Source organism: Triturus cristatus, chromosome 5_2, assembly GCF_964204655.1.
Source record: "Triturus cristatus chromosome 5_2, aTriCri1.1, whole genome shotgun sequence".
NCBI lineage: Eukaryota > Metazoa > Chordata > Amphibia > Caudata > Salamandridae > Triturus > Triturus cristatus.
The window spans coordinates 907,457,263-907,476,331 of record NC_140588.1 but is presented as its reverse complement, the minus strand read 5'-3'; the positions used below and the strand labels follow the sequence as shown (position 1 = coordinate 907,476,331).

General features: G+C 41.0%; 1 protein-coding gene across 7 annotated transcripts in view; it reads right to left on the bottom strand.

The window, feature by feature from the left end:
* Positions 1-19,069, bottom strand: part of LOC146829409 (transcriptional regulator Kaiso-like) — a 326,544-nt gene that overhangs the window by 88,105 nt on the left and 219,370 nt on the right. For 4 of the 7 annotated variants that reach the window (XM_085608085.1, XM_085608084.1, XM_085608082.1 and 1 more), the window contains one exon: positions 9,446-13,605. The exons of the other annotated variants lie outside the window; for them this stretch is intronic. In XM_085608085.1, coding sequence (XP_085464211.1) covers positions 10,697-13,603 — 2,907 coding nt within the window. In that variant the 5' untranslated portion in view covers positions 13,604-13,605 and the 3' untranslated portion in view covers positions 9,446-10,696. Of the gene's footprint in view, positions 1-9,445; positions 13,606-19,069 lie in introns of those variants that run through there. 7 annotated transcript variants of the gene reach the window in all.

The following is a 19,069-nucleotide window of genomic DNA, read 5'->3' as shown; positions in this document are numbered from 1 at the left end:
AGATCATCTAACAGATGTATAACTGGCATGACCTCAATACTCTAAAATGGATACTGGTAGTACATCCATATGACAACAGAAATAGGATAGCTAAGGATTAGCCCCTATATATCAGGGGTTTGACAGAACTTTGAACACGTGGTAACTGATAGCATTACAGGGAATATATTGAAGATGAAATATTCACAATGATTATCATGGGAAACAGATGTGATAACGGAGGCACACTCAAGGTAAATGGATATTGGAGATCCATTGTTTGAATTTGAAACATGCTGTAGTATGTAGGTACTCGCAAACATTTTTCCTGGGCCAAAAAGTTTAGTCTTATGAGATCGAGGGCTGCATAGATGCCAGTGGGGTGGTAGTCAGGCAGGGGTGGGGGGAGGGCGATTGGTGAATGTTGAGTAAGTGAAGCATATGCACCTAGTAGCTATATTGAACAATGTGAAACCAGAAAACATGGTCGTAATCTCAGCTTCCCCACCGTATCAAATTCAGTGAACCTAGGCAATTGTTTTATTTCACGTTTCCTCAGTTTTCTTCATTATCACATATAAGTGAGCCTCAAAACACAGGACGCTGTACAAAACCTTCTCCTGGGTTTGATTTATTTAACTATATTGTTCATGTTTAATAGGAACCCAACCCACCCAAACAGTGCACATAACTGACTTGCCTCTTTAGTTCACTATTGGCATTGTTATCCGGGTGGGGAAAGTAATAATGTTTCTAAATTCATGTTTGAAAAGTAACACTTTTAAATAAATAATTCTCGATGCACAGATTTAATCGGATGTACTAAGGTGAAAAGATTCTGCAGGTTAATTAAATACAAAGTTTGAATTTTGGAGAGACTGTCATTTTTACACTTTTGCTGCAAGAGGTCTAAAGTTAAGTGCTGCAGGACACTCTGCTTATTTGCTTTCTTTCCCACCAATTAACCTTTAAATAAACGTTTCCTGTTTATTTAACATATTTCAATTGTTAAAGATAAGTTAAGTAAACAGCAGCCCATTACTGCTGTTGACCAGGGGACTTCATGTAAATGTAAAGTTCAGAAGGGGCACCTGTAGTCGTTGGGCTATACTTTGTTTATCAATGTTGTAGTACTGGGTGAAAAATAAAATTGACATGTTCACCCATCAATTCTTCTCACCTTTAGAATATTCCTCAGGCGCCGAACCGGATCTGGAAACTTTTAGCAGCAATACTTCTGCGCGTTCTATGGCAACACGTGGCTCTGTGCTACCCGTGTACTGTCCCAGAAATTACAGAGTGCAGCTGCATGTAAGCTCCACCCCTGCATGCTGATGTCAGTTTCTTGCTTGACCTGTTTCACACCTTCAGACAAAGAGTATAAAACAATTGTCAGTATGCAGCTCTCTAATGTGGTACCTTTTTACAAAGGAAAGTGGGGGGGGCCGAGAGCATGAGGAATCTGAGTTTAGAGTATCGACCAGAAAGAGGGTTATTGAAGGAAAGTAACATGCTCTTTTGATAGATGGTTTAAACTGCATATCCCTCACCTATAGAGTAATTCCAGAATAGTACTTTCCAACTGTGGACGTTCTGTAAAGTGGACTCAGTTCAAAAAGTCTTGTATGGCTAAGAGGGCGAAATGCCCATCACAACGGATTGATGTTGCAGGCTGGCTGATGTCAAGGACAGGCACTCCGCATGCCACTGTAGTGGTAGCAACCTTAGCCCTGGTGGAATAGGCTCTCAGGCCTACTGGAGGCTGCTTTTTGGTCAGTGCGTAGTAGATCTCAATCTAAACGACTATCCACCTTGACAGTGCCATCTTCTCTGCAGCCTTCCTCAATCTGGAGAGCCCAACAAAAAGATGATCCGTCGACAAGATGGTCGTTGGTATGATCAATGTAAAAGCCTGAAGCGGTTTTGGTGTCCAGCCAATGGAGTATCTCCCATTCTTTCGATGAGCGAGGAGGGGCAAAGAATGCTTGAAGAGTGATGGATTGCCCAAAATAGAAAGGAGTCACGACTTTTGGTAAGAAGGCTGACCAAGTTTTCAGCAGCAGCTTGTCTGGATAGAAGGTGGTGTAGTGTGGTTGAACTCGGTTCACTCGGGATAAGGTGAAGTTATTGCAATAAGAAACACAAGTCTTTAGAGTCAAAAGATGCAACAAGCAGTTATGCACTGGCTTGAGGGGTGTACACATAAGGAAGATCAAGGCCAAGCTAATGCCCCACTGTGGCATCACAAACGTTTTGTGAGGGAACAAAGCTTTGATAAACCGCATCACAATAGGTGATTAAAACAAGGATGGTTGATCCGGTAAATGGTAAAAGGTCAAAAGGGCTGACCAGCTTTAATAGTGGCCAGTGCAAGGCCTTGCTGGACCAAAGATAAAACAAGCAAAGCATATGACAGTTTAGCTTGTAATTGTTGTGTGTTACGGACTCCACACAAGGCCCAAATCTGTTGCAGCGCCAGGTTCGCCTTGCAGACAGGATGACCTCCACAACTTCAGTTGGCAGATCAAACGCAGTCAACTGCTGCCACTCAATCTCCAGGATGGAGGTGTAGATTGTGCAGTTTCAGTGGAAGAACCCTGCCCTGCTGCTGTGGCAGAAGATGAAATGAAAATGAGAGTTTTAAAGTGCACTACTACGCGTAGGTGTCTAGGTGCGGACTCAGAGACAGTCAGAAAGAGATGCAGGTAAAAGCAAACGTATGGGTAGACCATACAGAAGAACAATTTGAGATCTGTACTAGTTATTAAACAGCTATGTTTTAAGAGCCTTACGAAAGGAAAGCAGGTTTTTTTTGTAATCTTTAGTTTGAGCGGCATCGAGTTCCAAAGTTTGGCAGTGGCCACTGCAAACCTCTTGCCTCCCCAAGTGGCCTTCTTAACTTTGGGTATAACCAGATTGGCCTGGGAAGAAGATCTCAAAGTCCAGGGAGGGGTGTACCATTGAAGGAGCTGTCCGATGGATTCTGGGCCATCATGATGAAGGGCCATAAAAGCTATGCACAGGGACTTAAACATTACCGGCTTTCTCACCGTGAGCCAGTGAAGTAATGGGAGACCGACTGATGTTTAGGTAGCCCTAGAAACAGTCTGGTCGCTGCATTTTTGACCATTTGAAGCTTATGCAGAGCTTTTTTGTGGGCAGTCAGAAAAAGCCAATTACCTAAAGTCAATTTTTGAAAAGACTAGTACGGTGATCACTGCCTTGCGATGGTCCAAAGGAATGAAGTGACAAACCTTCCTAAATGATTTAAACATAAAGAAACATGAGGAGGTGATGGCATTGGCATGTACCACAAAGGAAAGCTTCATCAAATTATACTCCCAGATTTTTCACATTAGGAACAGGAACTGGGAGAACTCCTATTTCCTGAGGTCATCACTTTGGAGACCAAAATGATGGGTGATTGCCAAAAAGTAGCACCTCAGTTTTGTCGGAGTTTAATTTCAGACAATTCTTGAACATCCATCGCCCATCTGTTGCATGCAACCGTGAACCAGCTCTGTCAAGATCTTCTGTGATCGACACTACGATCTGAGTGTCGTCAGTGTATGACACAACTGAGAACCCAAATCTTTTAATCAGTGAAGCTAAAGTAGTAACGTATAGATTAAAAAGAGTTGGACTCAGTGCTGAGCCTTGTGGTACACCACAGGGTAGAGCGAAGGTTGTTGAACTGTAACCATCAGATTCCACGAATTGAACTCGGTCAGTGAGAAAGGATCTAAGCAGCTTAAAGGCAGTGCCCCTGACACCCAACTCTAACAGACGCTTGATAAGGAGTTTGTGATTAATGATCCTCTCAAAGTGGTAGCCTGACAGGAGGGCAGATGCTCCTGCCCAGAAGCTCTGGTCCCCCACCCTCCTGGCTCCATCTGGAGCCACTAAGACGACCTGGGACCAGACATTCTTGATTTTTTTCAGAACTTGCCAGGAGAGGCAGGTGTGGTAAAGCGTACAGGAGACCAGTTTTCCATTTCAACCAGAATGTGTCCCCTAACAAATCTCTTCTCTGAAGCTTGGAAGCACAAAACCATGGATACTGCAAATTTTCAACACTCGCAAAACATCAAGCCAGTGCGCCACCACTGCTGAATATGCCCTGTGCCACTCTGGGATGCAGACACCAATTGTGATCCACCAAACGCAGACAGCTGAGTTCATCCGTACTAGCATGCTATGACCGCGCCAAGTGGTTCATAACCAGGGAAATGCCCCAACAGTCCAGCCAACTCCAGGGATAGAGCCTCTTTGCACAGGAACCAGGACCTCACTCTGCCTTGCTTGTCGTAGTTCCACATGGCAGTGGTGCGCTCCATGAGAACTGGAACCAGCTTCCGTTTAATAAGGGACAGGAGACGTTTAATATTAGATGAACGGCCCACACCTCTAACAGATTTGGAGCCGGGTTCCCGCTGACGACCAGAGTACTCGGATTTCCACCTCCCTCAAATCGCCTCCTCAACCCAGCAGTGAAGCATCAGTCACCACTATCAACTCTGGGTGTGGAAGGGAGAGGGGCCTGCCACTAATCAAAGTGTGGTTGAACATCCAGAACTGCAGATCATGTGCAATCTCCTCTGAGGGCTGACTGGCATCTGCCAGGATGCCTTGGTGCTGGGCCCACAGGAACTTAAGATTCCATTGCAGTGCCCACATATGCCATATGGCATGGTCGAGAAGAAAATTGCAGGAGGCTAGAAGGCCAAGAAGCCTCAGGGCTATTCTCACCGAGGGATCCAGCAATGAGGCTGAAACACCTGGATCATAGTCTGAATGCCCTGGACTCCTTGCATTGGAGGAAAGAGCCTGAACTGCACCATAAGCCTGAACTGCACCATAACCAAGACCGCCCCAATGAAGGGAAAGCCTCTTCTAATGAGTTAGGTGCAACTTCCGCTCATAGATCGAGAAGGTTCACCATTATCTACAGGTTGCCATCACCATGACTTTCATCAACAGCAGAGTGGCACTGGTGAGACAGAAAGGGAGCACTGCAAACCAAAAATGATCCTGGCCTACCTTACACCGGTAAAGTCTGTGATACAGCAGGAAATGTATATGACAATACAAGTCCTGCAGGCCCAAGGATACTACCATCCAGTTGCTAGGGGCCAGGGCACACAGACTCTGAAAATATGAGCATTTTGAATTAGTCATTCCACCAGAAGGGATTCATAAAGCGAAGATCTAAGTTTGGCGAAGTCCAACATGCTTCTTTGGCAACCTGTCCCCATTTCGGAGTCTAGAACCCTCTTGTTGGCCCCTGTGAAGAGAAAAACTTTCACCGCTTGTAAAAGAATGGACAGGTCCTCATCCGGGAGTCGCTCTACTGTGGTATATAGGTACGGTGGGCAGAAATAAAGGGTAGGGCATAGCAATGCTGAACAGTTTGGAGAACCCATCTGTTGGATGCGATGTAGTGCCATTCTCGGAAATGTGGTACTTATGGCAAGCCAAAGCAGCTTGGAGGCTGTTGCAGTAGGAGAAGAGGGCTGGGAGGACTGGTACCCTTAGTGACCTATGTGTTGCCTGCTAGATCCACATCCCTGGCCTCATAAGGGATAGGGTGACTGCAACAGGTGTTGGGCAACTGCAAATAGGGCTGGGAAGACTAGTGTTGCCTATACACCAATCATCTAGAATAGTCTTGCCAATTTCATAAACTGGTGTGTAAATTGCTTGCCAGGGGCCAAAGAACCCAGGAGGGTGAGGTTGCCTTATTTGCCTTGAAACATTTGAACACAGAGTCTGCTTTCTCGATGAACAAGCATAAGTCTCCAAAGGGCATATACATAAAAGGGGCTTGCACATATCCAGAGAAACCTGTAGAGTGCATCCATACATGGCAAAGCACTACTACATTGGAGTCAACCGCTCGTCAGAAAATTTGTAGCATCACTGCCAGCCGAAATCATGCGTTTGTCGTATCTTGACCTTCCTGAATTGTCTGAACCAATGTGGCCCCAAGGTCTTTGAGGACCTCCAGCAAGATCTTGCTGGCCTTGTCCCAGTGGGCATTTATATATTGGCCCAATAAACAAACTGCACTGATTGACCTCAATGCTAGGCTAGCTAAAGATAACATGCACTTTCCCAATGCTGAAATCCTTAGACTCCCTGTGGGGTGGGGGGGGATTGGCATAGGGAAAGAAACCTTGATAGTGGACGCCTGCACTAACTGACTCTCTGGAGTGGGATGCTTCGAGAGAAAATTAGTGTCGTCGGGCACATTGCAGTGCCCAAAGATGCAGGAGGCATATGTGCACCGACTATTCACTGGTGGGAAAGAACAAGGTATTAACAAGGTGCCCATAAAGGTGTGAGTGAGGGCTTCATTGAATGGAAGCAATAACTCCAACGTGGCTGGCCCAGTTTGTAAGAATTGTGTAAGGAAATTTTCAATAACTTCGACAGAGGACAGTTGTAGGTTTAGAACCACAGCAAACAAAGCACACTTTTCTGTTGGAGGTCCAAAAGGGGATTTCAAACCTGTGTCAGGAGAAGTATCAAACCCACTGGCCTCCTTTAACTGCATGTAAAATTATCAACATCATAATGAGAGGGTAAATCATGCCCATCACCACCAACATCGTCTCTGGACGGTGGCAAGCTTTGGTCTCAATCAGAGCCAAAAAGACAATACAACCTCTGTGGATATATTCTTGGTTGTGGCAGTATAGGATTACATTCAGGGTGAATGGCAACTAGTTGTGCTGTAGGAAGTTCAGCTCATGCCCTCCACTGGGGTCATGCTGAAGCCAGTAAGGGGTCTCATATAAGCCACAACCCCGAATTCTTCTCTGGCACTGGCAGTGACGAAAGTGGGATTAATGTAGGCCAATGCAGAGTGAAAGTCAGTTGTGCAGTGCATACGGCTCCCATTTTAGGTCCAAGGGGTCAGATAACGCATAGGATGGACCCCCGGTGGTAGTACTACTGAGGCCCCCTGCAGATCCTTGAGGCCCAAAAGTGTGCCTAAGGGAGCCAGAAGAGTGCCACATATGCAGCATGGCCTCCTCAAAGATCTCAACTATCAGCAGTATCACCAATGGATTGAGAAATTCAAGGTATATCGGGACCTGCAATGGAATTACACAGTTGGTCTCACACCTGGAAATTGGTAGGGAGAACAACCTACACCATGACACCCTCACGCCTTCTCTACAAACAGAAAAGTGGCAAGCTGGGGTAGAGCCTTCCTTCGCTTTCTTATGTCTTCTTTGACTTAATATAAGGCTTTGACCGTGAAGAAGACGTCTTGTGGTAATGCCCTCAGTAGTAGGTCCATGACTTGGAGCATAAGCAGAAATTACTTGAAGGCCGGGACTTCTGTTCAGTGATGTACAGATTTGCTTCAGGGGCCTAAAATCACCTTCAGGTGCCCGAGGAGACACAACTCACAACTTAGTCATGCCTCAAGCGAAACACCAAAGGCACACCTTGTGCAGGTTCATAACCAACAACTGTTTCCTGAAGACGCAACATGGTTTGAAACCTACAGTTTTAGGGGGTGACATCTTCCCTTTTACACTAGAATCTTGTTTTGGAGTCATCTGAAATGCGACAAAAGTGGAGTGGAACTCCAGATCTGCATCCAAAAGCGTGGTAAAGAACTGACTGAGTGCAAGGGTGGAGCTTATATGTGGATCTGATCTGTCACCTCCTTGACAGTATGAAGCTAGTGCAAAGCTGCATGGGCCCACCTAGCGGCACACAGGAGTATTGCTGTGAAAACCTTCTGGATCCAGTTGCGTGCCTAGGGAGTATTCTAAAGATGAGGAATCAGAAGCTCTTCAAGAATGAAAGTTGTTGAAACACCTGTTGCTAAGAAAAGATTTGAAACTTTTTTTTTTTAAATATCTTTTACTAAGATGTTTCGAAACATGTTATAACTTTGCTGAGAGACGGCATGAAAAATGTTTTAACAATGCAAAAAACCCACTCTATCCTTCCACTAGGCGCTCTAAAGTTGTAATGACAATGGTATGAATGCTGTACAAAGAACATAACATGAAAACCATTAAAAAAATTGAAGGCATTCCAACAGAATTCGATGAACCACGAAATTCAGTTTAGAAATTAAGTTACTCTGATCTACCAAAATCCATTTAGAGGCTGAGCAGGTGACAGATTTATCATTAAAAGTTCAAGACAACTCACGGATCAATCGTTCTCACATAGTTTTTTGCGTGAAAGTGTTTAAACATTGGGTTAAAAGAAGCAGGTATGTGACAATAAAATCTCAGAGTGAGCACAAACCAATGTAATTTTTTTGTGCTATAAAAGATTGCTCACTATATATCTGAGGATGCTTTTTAGAAAAATAAAACCGTTTTTAAGTCCACCAAATATGTATCATCACACATAGCACAGCCATTATCAAGGTTTTCTAATTTTGCAAAACTGCAAAATGGCGATAGAAAAAAACATAAATCACCCATAGACTTGTCGCTCAACAGTCAGTACCATTCATACACAAAGCCACATTAGGCAGCAGGTCACCGAGTTCAGAGGAATGAATTGCATCTTAGAACCCCAGTGACTTAATACTTGGTGCTGCGTGTGCCCATGCACACTACTGCAATAGCATGAGGTGTGGTGCACTTTGCAAAACAGTATGTATGAGCTTTTTGATAGCGCGAACCTAGCCAAAAGGCAGCGTAGCACTATACATGTTCAAAGGCAAGCTTAGAGTGTGCCAGTAATAGAAGAGGAAGCCAAGGTGTGGGCAAATAATGCAATGTGCTGTAGTGCCCTTTACAGAGGCGGGTAGACAACTCTTTCCTAATTGAAGCAGTGCAAAGTATGGCTGCCCCGGTCTAATGTGACAAAGGGAACTTCCTCCCCCAACTCACTCAAAAACTCGCTCGTAAGGACAAACGATATATTCGATATATTCTAGAGTTAAAGAGGTTTAGTTCTTGCCAAACTGCCTCAAAGATTAGACACTTAAGGATTTCTGTTTTTTATTTTAAGAGCTATTTATCACCACAGCAGGCCACATCGCTATAGTGGATGCATGATAGAGTAACGTTGTTTATGATGAAAAGTGCTACTGATCAGAACGGGGCGTCTCCATAAAAAAATAGAATAAAGTATTTTTATAATGGCAAAACACAAATACTTCGACAAAAATCCAACCACTGCATTTTTAAAAGTAGATCTGCACGGACGAAAATAGGCACTTGCTGTAAGAACGAAATAGGGTATATAACAATAATAAGGAGACAGGCCGGATTAATTTTTTGTGTCGCCTGGGAGGAGAACCTATTTAAATCTTTTCATTTCCAAACAACTGTGCTTGTATTTGAAAAAATATTTAGACATGGGTACCAGGAGATACTTTTTAAAGATGAGGTTTACAGATTTCTATCGAAAAATAAAAATTGTGGCTTCCAAATATGGAAAAGATGTTGCTTGTAAGAAACACAATATTCTTCTGCAGTCTATGAAAATGTTTGTATTTTTATTCATTTCGAGTAACATTTACAAAATTCGACAAGTGTACTGTTAAGGAAATGCTTGGTTATCTGACGCCACTAAAATCCTAAACCCAAGACAAGTTTTACTATTTTCAAATGTTACTACATTTTATTTAGATGTGTCTAAATGTAGCAAAGTAAATACTTTAGAATGGAAATTTTAAAAAGTGTCAATGAACACTTATAACACGTTTACATCAACTGTCCAATAAAAAAAATAAAAAAAAAGGAAAATCAAGGTCTATCAGATTTAAAAGCGACCTTCAGTACCAGTGAAAAAAAGTTCCTGGTACACATACATCATGTAGAGTCTACCAAAAAAAGCCCTTGCACCAGGTAGTAGGTTTAAGTAGGAACGTTAGCTTCACAGCTCTTCCATACTTCCCCAAACGTACATAAACTAATACACGCCTTCAGCAGTCTCCAACAAGTAATCTAAAGTAATATAAAATGTTAGCACCTGAAAAATATAAACATGCTACAGAACTATATATTTGTTAATTACAGTACAATGCGTCACCCGATATTTTGAGTTTTTCAAGGGATTCTGTATATCAATGTTTATCTTTCTTTTCAGCTTTCTGTAGCAATCATTGAGGTTTTCCTACAACGAACATGAAAATACGCTGCATCTAGCTAATAAACACAATTGGCTTTTCGAATTAACGGAACACAACTGCATTTAGAGGTTAAAAGCACAGCTCTTTTCAAGTGTCACAAGTAACACAAATTGTGGAACATTAATGTTTGCAGCTCAGATGTTCATAAGCGGCTTTTCTGCCAATTTTCTCGCTATAAACTTTAGTTTGAGTAGTATACACATATGAGAAAAGGCGGTCAAATACAAACTACGATAAAAAAAAAATTGGTGTCACAGTTACAAAGCTTTGAAGCAAATTAGGCTTTAAAACTTTAACAAGAAAGAAACAGATATGATCACTAAAAAGCACCTCGTCATGGTTAAAACAATGGAATGGGAAAATGAGCAAACCGATTGCTTCAAACAAAAACTCCAGAAATTCAATTCTGACATTTTTCTAAAAACAAGATGCAACAAGAAGGAACACATCATTAAAACTATGTTTGATGACATAGCGTAACATAGAAAAACAATTTATAATCTGCATCAGATTAAACGTTTCCTTTAAAAACATCTGTCAGCAATCCATTTGCAACAGCTGAAGATTTTCAAATTGTTGGTCTTCATGTGGTGTTCAATACGACTCCGGTATCACAAACTCAAATTCAGTGCCGCCTTGAGATGGACCGTCTTTAAAAATGGCCTGATCACCAGGTTGAATGAACACATCATTCCAGTCCATAGGCTTGGCGGGTGAACTCGACTTTGGTGACACAGACGCTGTTCTCTTTTTTTCATCGACACCTTGATCATCAGCATTGTTGACTACCGAAGCACTGGTTGAAGGTTGTGCATTGCTCTCAGGGGACTGTTTGCTATGTGGGGACTTGAAGGGATGCAGAATATAAAGCGTGTGGTCTCCAGAAGGATCTTGATTATGAGCTGATTTCATATGTGTAGACATAATCCTATGGTTAATGAAAGACCCTCCGCAAGTCAAACACTGATACCTTTTCTCCCCGGTGTGTATGACCTCATGCTTTGTACGGTACTCTGCCAAAGCATAGACTTTCTCGCAGTAATGACAAGGATACTTCCTTTCCCAAGAATGAACGTTATAGTGTCTTTTCAAACTGGTCCGCGAAACATAGGATCTTTTGCACACAAGGCAAATGTAATAGACCTTTCCATCAACATTCAGCTCATAGTGATCATCATGCTTCACTTTCACACGCTTGCTGTTCGGAGATCCGTCAACTGATCTTGGCAGCTGGACTTCTCCATCCTCATCCGGGTCATTTTTAATTGGTATAACAATATCGTAAGTGTCTTTGTCCTCACCAATGTTTGCATAAACCTTGCAACCAGTTGATAACCCTCCAATATCTGATGGAGTATCTAAGGTAATAATTTTTTTACCATCCATGATGTGGTGGGAGCCTATTCCAGCCCCACCTGAGCAGTCTTTACTGCTGCCAGGATTAACATCTGCAATTTTTATTTTTAGCTCACCTGGTTTGGAAGTGTTTTTTTTATGAAAAGTGGCCTTTTGTGGCTTTGGAGGTTTTGGTCCATCAAAAGTGGACACTTTCTCTGTGTTTGTAAGTTGACTAAGAGTGCTGGGTAACAAATTTGGGCAGGTTGGCCAATTGGCAATTAGAGGCAAAGGCTTGTTTACAAAGGTATTAAAAGAGGGAAGCTGCTGCGAAAGAAAATTCATTGTTTGAGAGAGATGATTCTGAGCAAAGGTGCTTATGTTAGAAGGAGGATTAAGCTGTTCTCTGTCAGGATGTTGGGGATTTAGCAACCTGGTGCAGGAAACAGCGGGGGGTTGAGAGGAACCAAGGTTCACACTACTGGCTTGAGCTTGACTAGATGCAGTAACAGGTAGAGCATTTATCTGAGATGGTATTTCTTTTAAAGGCAAGTTGTTTGGAGATTCTGCATTTGAAATTAACGGAGTCTGAGCTGAAATTGTATTACTCATGGCCATCTGTTGGCCAGCTATTTTAACTATTTCTGGCTTGGTTATTTGCTGAGCCATTTCAGGAGGTTGTGAAACGTATGGTTTCGGAGGGATTTGTCCAGAAGCGAAAATTAAACCTTTAGACTGTGTTGGGCCTGGGCTAGATATTGTAGCAGATGTAGTATTTATTTGAGGTGGCGAAACATATTGAAACTGCAAATTGTTTGATGTACAAGGGGAAACACTACTATTTAAGCTCAGTTCTTGAGTGGGCAGTTTGACCATGTCCAGGCAGGTCTTTTGCAATTTAGGAGGTACAGGTTCAGAAGAGAAAACACCAGATTGTGTTTGACTTGGGCTTGACATACTGGCAGATAAAGAATTTGCTTTGTTGGGCAATTTATCAATATCTGAACTGATCTTTTCTGTTTTTGGAGGCACACGTTCAGTACAGAGACTAACACCAGCCTGGATTTGATTTAGGCTCTGTATGCCAACAGGTAAAGAATTTGTAAAGTTAGCCAATTTAGCCACATCTGAACTAGTAATTTGAAGTTTTGGAGCCTTAAGTTCAGAACTGGAACCAACACAATCTTGTGCCCGAGTAGGACTGGAAATATTAACAGATAAAGAATGTGCATGATTGGGCAATTTTTCCATATCCTGACTTGTCACTTGTGGTTTTGGAAGCACAAGTTGAGAACAGGAAACAACATCAGTTTCTGTTTGAGTTGGACTTGATATATTAGTAGATAATGACTTTGCCGGAGATGCCGTGACAGCTTTTGGAGAAATGTTGGTTGGTGATGGACATTTAGTCCCCAGAATCAAGGGAGTTTGATCTGGTATGCTTGTGTTAACACTGATCTGTTGGTTGGGCAATTTAACTATTTCCAGACAGTTTTTTTGTTGCGCTCTTTCAGTGTCATTTGAAGTACGTGGTTTCGGGGGTAATATGATGGAACAAAAAACCACATCATCATCTGATTCTTCACTCTTATCCTGGCAATTACCAGCTTTGGTTGATTCCTGGAGCTCTTCACTGGAGATGGTACTTGTCTCAGTTACGATAGGTGTTGCACTACTACCACTGTCTTTAGGTAGAGCACATTTGGTAGCAGGCTTATCAGTGTTGAGACTCTTTTGGTCAGCATCAGAAGGTGAAGCTTTTACATGATTATCCTTGACACCACTTGTCATGCTCTTCATCTGAAATAAAGGAATGCCCAGGTCTGCAATAAACCTAACTCCCAGTGACTGTCCAGATTTAATCAATTCCTCCAGTAAATCGGTGCGGACACCAATAATTTTAGAGCTGTAAATGTAATTAAGTATTTCCGCAAAGATCTCAGCTCTAACAAAATTCAGTTCAACCACTTGACCCGCAACAGAAAACAAGTTGTGAAAGTATGTGCTTGATGCAGAGAGAATATTTTTGTGGGCTCTAAACTTTTTGTCTTCCACAATGACCGTGACATCACAAAAGATTCCATGGAGACGTTGCTCATTTAAAGATGACAATAGTGTGCCCGAGTACTGGGTGTCAGTGGCTGTAATCAGTTTTCGGCTCTCCATGCCTACAAAGTGGAGGGAAAAGAAGTGAATATTAAAGATTTTGATTCAATTAATGTTTTTTTTTATGCACACAATTTGATTAAACTATCCTTTAAGCATTGGCTATGGGATAGGTTGAAAGATTCCTAAAGTTACCAAAAAGAGAGACTTCTGTTCATAGTACAATTTTTCAGACTATGGCCAGAACAGGACGCAATCAACAAAACTTATAAATTATGTATTTAATTATAGGCAGGGTGTCCTCTTTGAATGCTGTACTCAAATACACTCAAAGACAAATGTTCATGCAAATCAAAAATAATAAGAATTCAGTTTCATGCCACTGTATTTCTTTTTGTGTGCACCTCAGAGCCTTCATTAAAAGGACACACCAAGGGGTTACACTGAATATTTATTGTAGGCGTGCAGACCACCTATATGAAATTTGAATCTTCTACAGTACATCGATTCTAATAAAATCAAGGTGCTGGTAGAGGATGTCTTTAAGGCTTCTAGTGAGTTAATTTGTCCTCTACTGAATCACCATCTCATACAGTACCTAATAAATATGGTCAAGTAAGCAGGTATGGATCATAAAAATCAGAAAATGGAATTAAATGTCACTGTGAACATTTTAGAAGTAATAAAAGTTAAGACCAGTAAAAGAAGAAAAGATACACGTGAAACAGAAATCTGCAGCTTTATTGGCATGTCTGACAATACACGCCTGCATACTCTACTTTTATTTATTTGCTTCTCTAGAACTATGCTTCTCCAACATTAACATTAGAGTTGATGGGTTCCCTCAGAACCTGGGTATTGGTAATATAGAAAACAGTTGGTTCTGTTGGGTAATACAATTGCTATGGTTCATGTATTTAATACGAAAGCAATGATGTATCTCAATTTGTCAAATTGAGATACACCATTGCTTTTGTATTAAACACATGAACCATAGCAATTGTATTACCCAACAGAACCAACTGTTTTCTATATCTCTAACATGAACGGCATGCCCCCCCCCCTCTAAGAAAGGAACATGCACATTACTTGAAAATCAAGCCTTTAAGTATAAGAGTAGATTTAATGCTGTTACATGATGTATACTTGCTTAACTTTGAGATTCCCAAAGCAAAGGCTATGAGGTGCTAGAGTGTTTATTTATATATAAAAGGAGTCCCTATACTGTCACAACAGGATCTCTAAAAAAATAAATCTACAAGTAACAGAGCCTTGAGTAGGACATGTGTTCTGTCGTACAAACAAACATCTGAAACATGTCATGCTGGCATTTTTAGTTCTGTAGCATACCGTTGTTGGGGGGACATCAGAATGGAAACACAAGGTGTTTTAGATTATCCAATATAATCATTTATCCAAATCAGGTAACACTGGTGTATTCTCTAAAATAAACCGAACATTTAAATCTCTTCAAATATCGGGCTATGGTGGGTATTTCAATGAGGCGATGATGAGAACAGGTGCCTCCATCTATAACTGTGATATAGAAAACATCAAAGTTTGAGACACCTAAAACTGGCACACTGTTTTTATATATGCTTATTACACCTAGATCATACATCCAAGTTTGCTTCTTGGTAAGTCTTTATAGTCATAACTTAACAATGAAACTAACGGTCAGAAAAACATGTTGGGTACACCAGATGTCACATTGTTGAATCACAGCTAAGTGGCAAATCACAAAAACACCCATAGTCTCTATGTATGGACATTCCAAAAATAAGAACACTTTAAAGTCATGAGGAAAAACTGGTGCGGTTTTCCGTTTTGGTTCTATATTTACATTGAGAGAGCTGTGCAGGTTTTTAAGTGTTGGCCAATAATTTATTGTATCCATTTTGATTTATGTTATTTTGTTCATTTTAAGATACAGTATCTAGGATACAGGTTTAGTATCTTAACTCTGGATTTCCTGAATGGAAAATAATTTGCCTTATTTTTTTTTAATAAATTGTCTCTTGTAACATCTCTTTGGGCTAAGGATTTTTTTAAAAACATTTTTAACTTCTTATTCAGATTACATTGTTTGAGCAATTCTAGGCTTTCTAGGGCAACTATTTGAGATTTTATCTATTACATGAACCATTCTTAACCATACATTAGGCATTTATAACACTTGTGGCTGCTCCAGAGGGAGCATCCCAGCGCTACCAGCAGGACCAACCAAAAAACAGGCTAACAAACCTAGGTCACCAGCCTAGGCATTGAACAAATGTCTCTTCAAACCTTTTCTGAAGATCATTTCCGTTAAAGCAAAACGGAGAGCAACTGGAAGCGAGTTCTAGATTTTACCGGTTAGAAAAGCAAAAGATCTACCACCCCGCTTAGCCCTGTGAACCCTAGGGGTGTGCAGGAGCTTCAATGAATTGGACTTCAGGGATCTGCCCTGACAGTAGGCCTTAAGTCTACTTCTCAAGTACTGTGGACCCTTCTGCACCACACCACTGTAGGTGAAGATTAATGGCTTAAAATTGATATGGCTAATGACAGGTAACAAGTGCAACTGGTGAATATGAGCAGAATCAGAATGATGCATAGGTATATTAAGAAAAAAAGGGGTGCAGACGCATTTTGGACGATCTGCAATCGTTGCAGTAGGTAAGCTGGTAATCACAGATATAGACTGTTTGCATAGTTCAATTTATAAGTAACTAGTGGTCTTCAGGGATACCACTGCAACCAGATGCAACATCCTTCTCAGGAACTTCTTGGTAGCAAAAAAGCTAGCTGAGACTGCCTGGACCTACAGTTCAAAAGACAAGGCGGAATCAAATTTAACACCCAGGTTTCCCACACAAGGGGAGGTAGTAGGAGGTACCCCCAACTCTGATGGCCACAACTGAGAGAGTCCGGTAGCTTGCTCGTGCAAAAAAAAACCCCAAAACTATTTGTTTTATCGGAATGCAGTTTAAGGCAACTCTCACCCATCCAGTTGCCAAAAAAGGAAGTTCTTGAAAGAATTGAAGGCGTCAGATGCCATATCCTGGAAGGACAGAAGGAGAGGAGTGTCATCAGCATAAGAGATCACCTTTATGCGACCAAATTAACCAGGGGCTCGAAATAAACCTTGAAAAGAGCAGGGTTCAAGGCTGAGTTCTGGGATCCCTATATTCAAGAGGCTTTGGATCTGAAGTGAACGGAGCAAAAAAACAGCCCGAGACCTATACTCAAGGTATGATTTAAGCCAGGACAGAGCTTTCCTTTGTATTCCAATCGTAAGCAATCTATTCAGCAATATAGGATGCAAGTGTGTATCAAATGCGGATGACAAATCTAAGAGTACAGCCACAGCATCGTGATCAAGATTAGACATGATAAATTGAGAGAAGTCCAGTAAGGCCGACTCTGTGCAGCAACATGCCCAGAAGCTAGATTGCGTGTTATGGAAAAGGGAGTTAGATTCCAGAAACATGCAAAGCTGTCTATTCGCTGTTTTTTCCAGTATTTTGGCTGCTGCAAGAAGAAGCGAGATTGGTCTGAAATCGACAAGTGTCTTAGGGTCAGCATTAGTTTTTTTGATTTATTAACAATGGTAACAGAAGGGCCTGTTTCCACCCCACTCGGAACAGCAGCATACTCCAGTGAAGCATCCAGAAGTTTGTTCAGAATGGGATTGACAAAAGGCAAAACAAACTAAGATATCAGGGGCAGCCTCAGGGCAAGCAGTCTCTCTGGTTTTTCCTGGCTGAACATCTTCCAAACACACAGTTCCAGTAATGTGATGAAAGTATAAGCTTATTTGTTGTCCAGAGATGTATTTGTGTCTTGAAGAAAAATTGTCAAAATAAGTGTTTCAATATTCTTTTTCGTGAGGCGAGAGAACTTCATATCAGGACTTACACGTAAAGGATCGAACCATATAACTTAAAATCTCCGACTGTTATTGATAATCTTCACATTCATTTTTAGAACAGAAGATTTTCCTTCCTCCATCAGGCTCAAACAAACTATCTTTGTTTGAATCTGAGTTTATCATAATCAAACCAGGACGTAAATTCACCTGTATCTCTATGACATGGCTATAATGACCATTCTTGCATGCACTATACCTCATTGCAAACATTTGAATCCACCCTATAGTCATACTCTAGCTGTCTCTGAGCTAAAAGAATTGAGTCCAACCCCCAGTGTCAAATAATAAGATGCAGAGGACTTTATGTCATAGGTTATTAAAAAAAATAATACTAAATTAGTATTTTTGCGTCAACCTGAGGATGCAATTAAAAACAACTAAAATCCATCAAGAACAACTTGAGGAGAAGACTACTTAAGAAAACATGAGACGTCAGCTGTAAAGTACTTAAAGAAATTTAACGGATATATAGAAAAACACGAATACTTTTCTAATCAGGTTTTTCTAGAGCCATTCCGGTTTTGACACAAATTTCAACTCCAATACTGAGATTCTTATGTAAATGGAGTAAATTCAGGGCTGATTTATAAGGCCGACAGTGAGATAGTGTAGTCAGTTTTCAAACTGAGCTTCCATCAAGTGGAGGAAAACAAAAGAAAAAAATATTTTAAATGAATTCTGGGTACAAGAATTAAACAGGATTTACTTGTAACTAAAGTTCTCCAGCATTGAGTCATATGCTATAAATATTACTCAGCAGGATTTGAATTCCCTGTCCTTTGAAACAAACACATGTTTTATTTATTTCTCACTCTGCAGTTTGGATATTTGTCCATTTTACAAAAGCCAGAGATATGAGACTTAAATCCATCCCTAAAAATCTTTTAGTTCTTAAGGCACACTTATACATTAAGACCCCACCACGATGTATAAAAGACTTGAACAGGAACCTATAAAAATAGCAGTGTTTAAAAATGGTTCTAGGATTTAAAGCGTTTCAAGAAAATTAGCATTTTAACTGCTGGAGCACTTGCCATAGGCTGAAAATAAAACTATTTTCAGATCTTTAGAACTCATTTGATAGCACCGTAAGTGCTGCCTTGACAAGTATCATGGAAGTACCAATAGTGCCTTAGCGGCAGTGATCGCAACAATAAAAGGTTTTTACAAAGAAAGGTATTTAATGCCATTTTGGTATTTGCTCCTATGTAGATATACAGTTATATGAAGTCGTCTCAGCTTCCAAGCAAGGAGGGATTTAAAAATTATAGGGAAATGTTTATGAAATACTTCACACCAAAGAATATGGAAAATACAACTTTGGGATCATCTTTTGTTTTCCATAGATTTCCCTAAATCTTATAATGGGTCAACATTCAGCTCTTAGAAATTGTACTCAAAATTGAAGCAATTAGTGTTGATGTGCTGGTTATGTAGGACTACTGCTGAATACAAGGTTTCCAGACTGGTTCATAGAGTGATAAATGGACAGTACAAACGTAACCAATCTTTACAATGTTGATATGCATGTATCATGGTCATCTGAAATGGGGTGCTTTTGAGGGCAGTCACAATCAACACTCGTGACCGATAGCCAACCTGATGGACTGAAG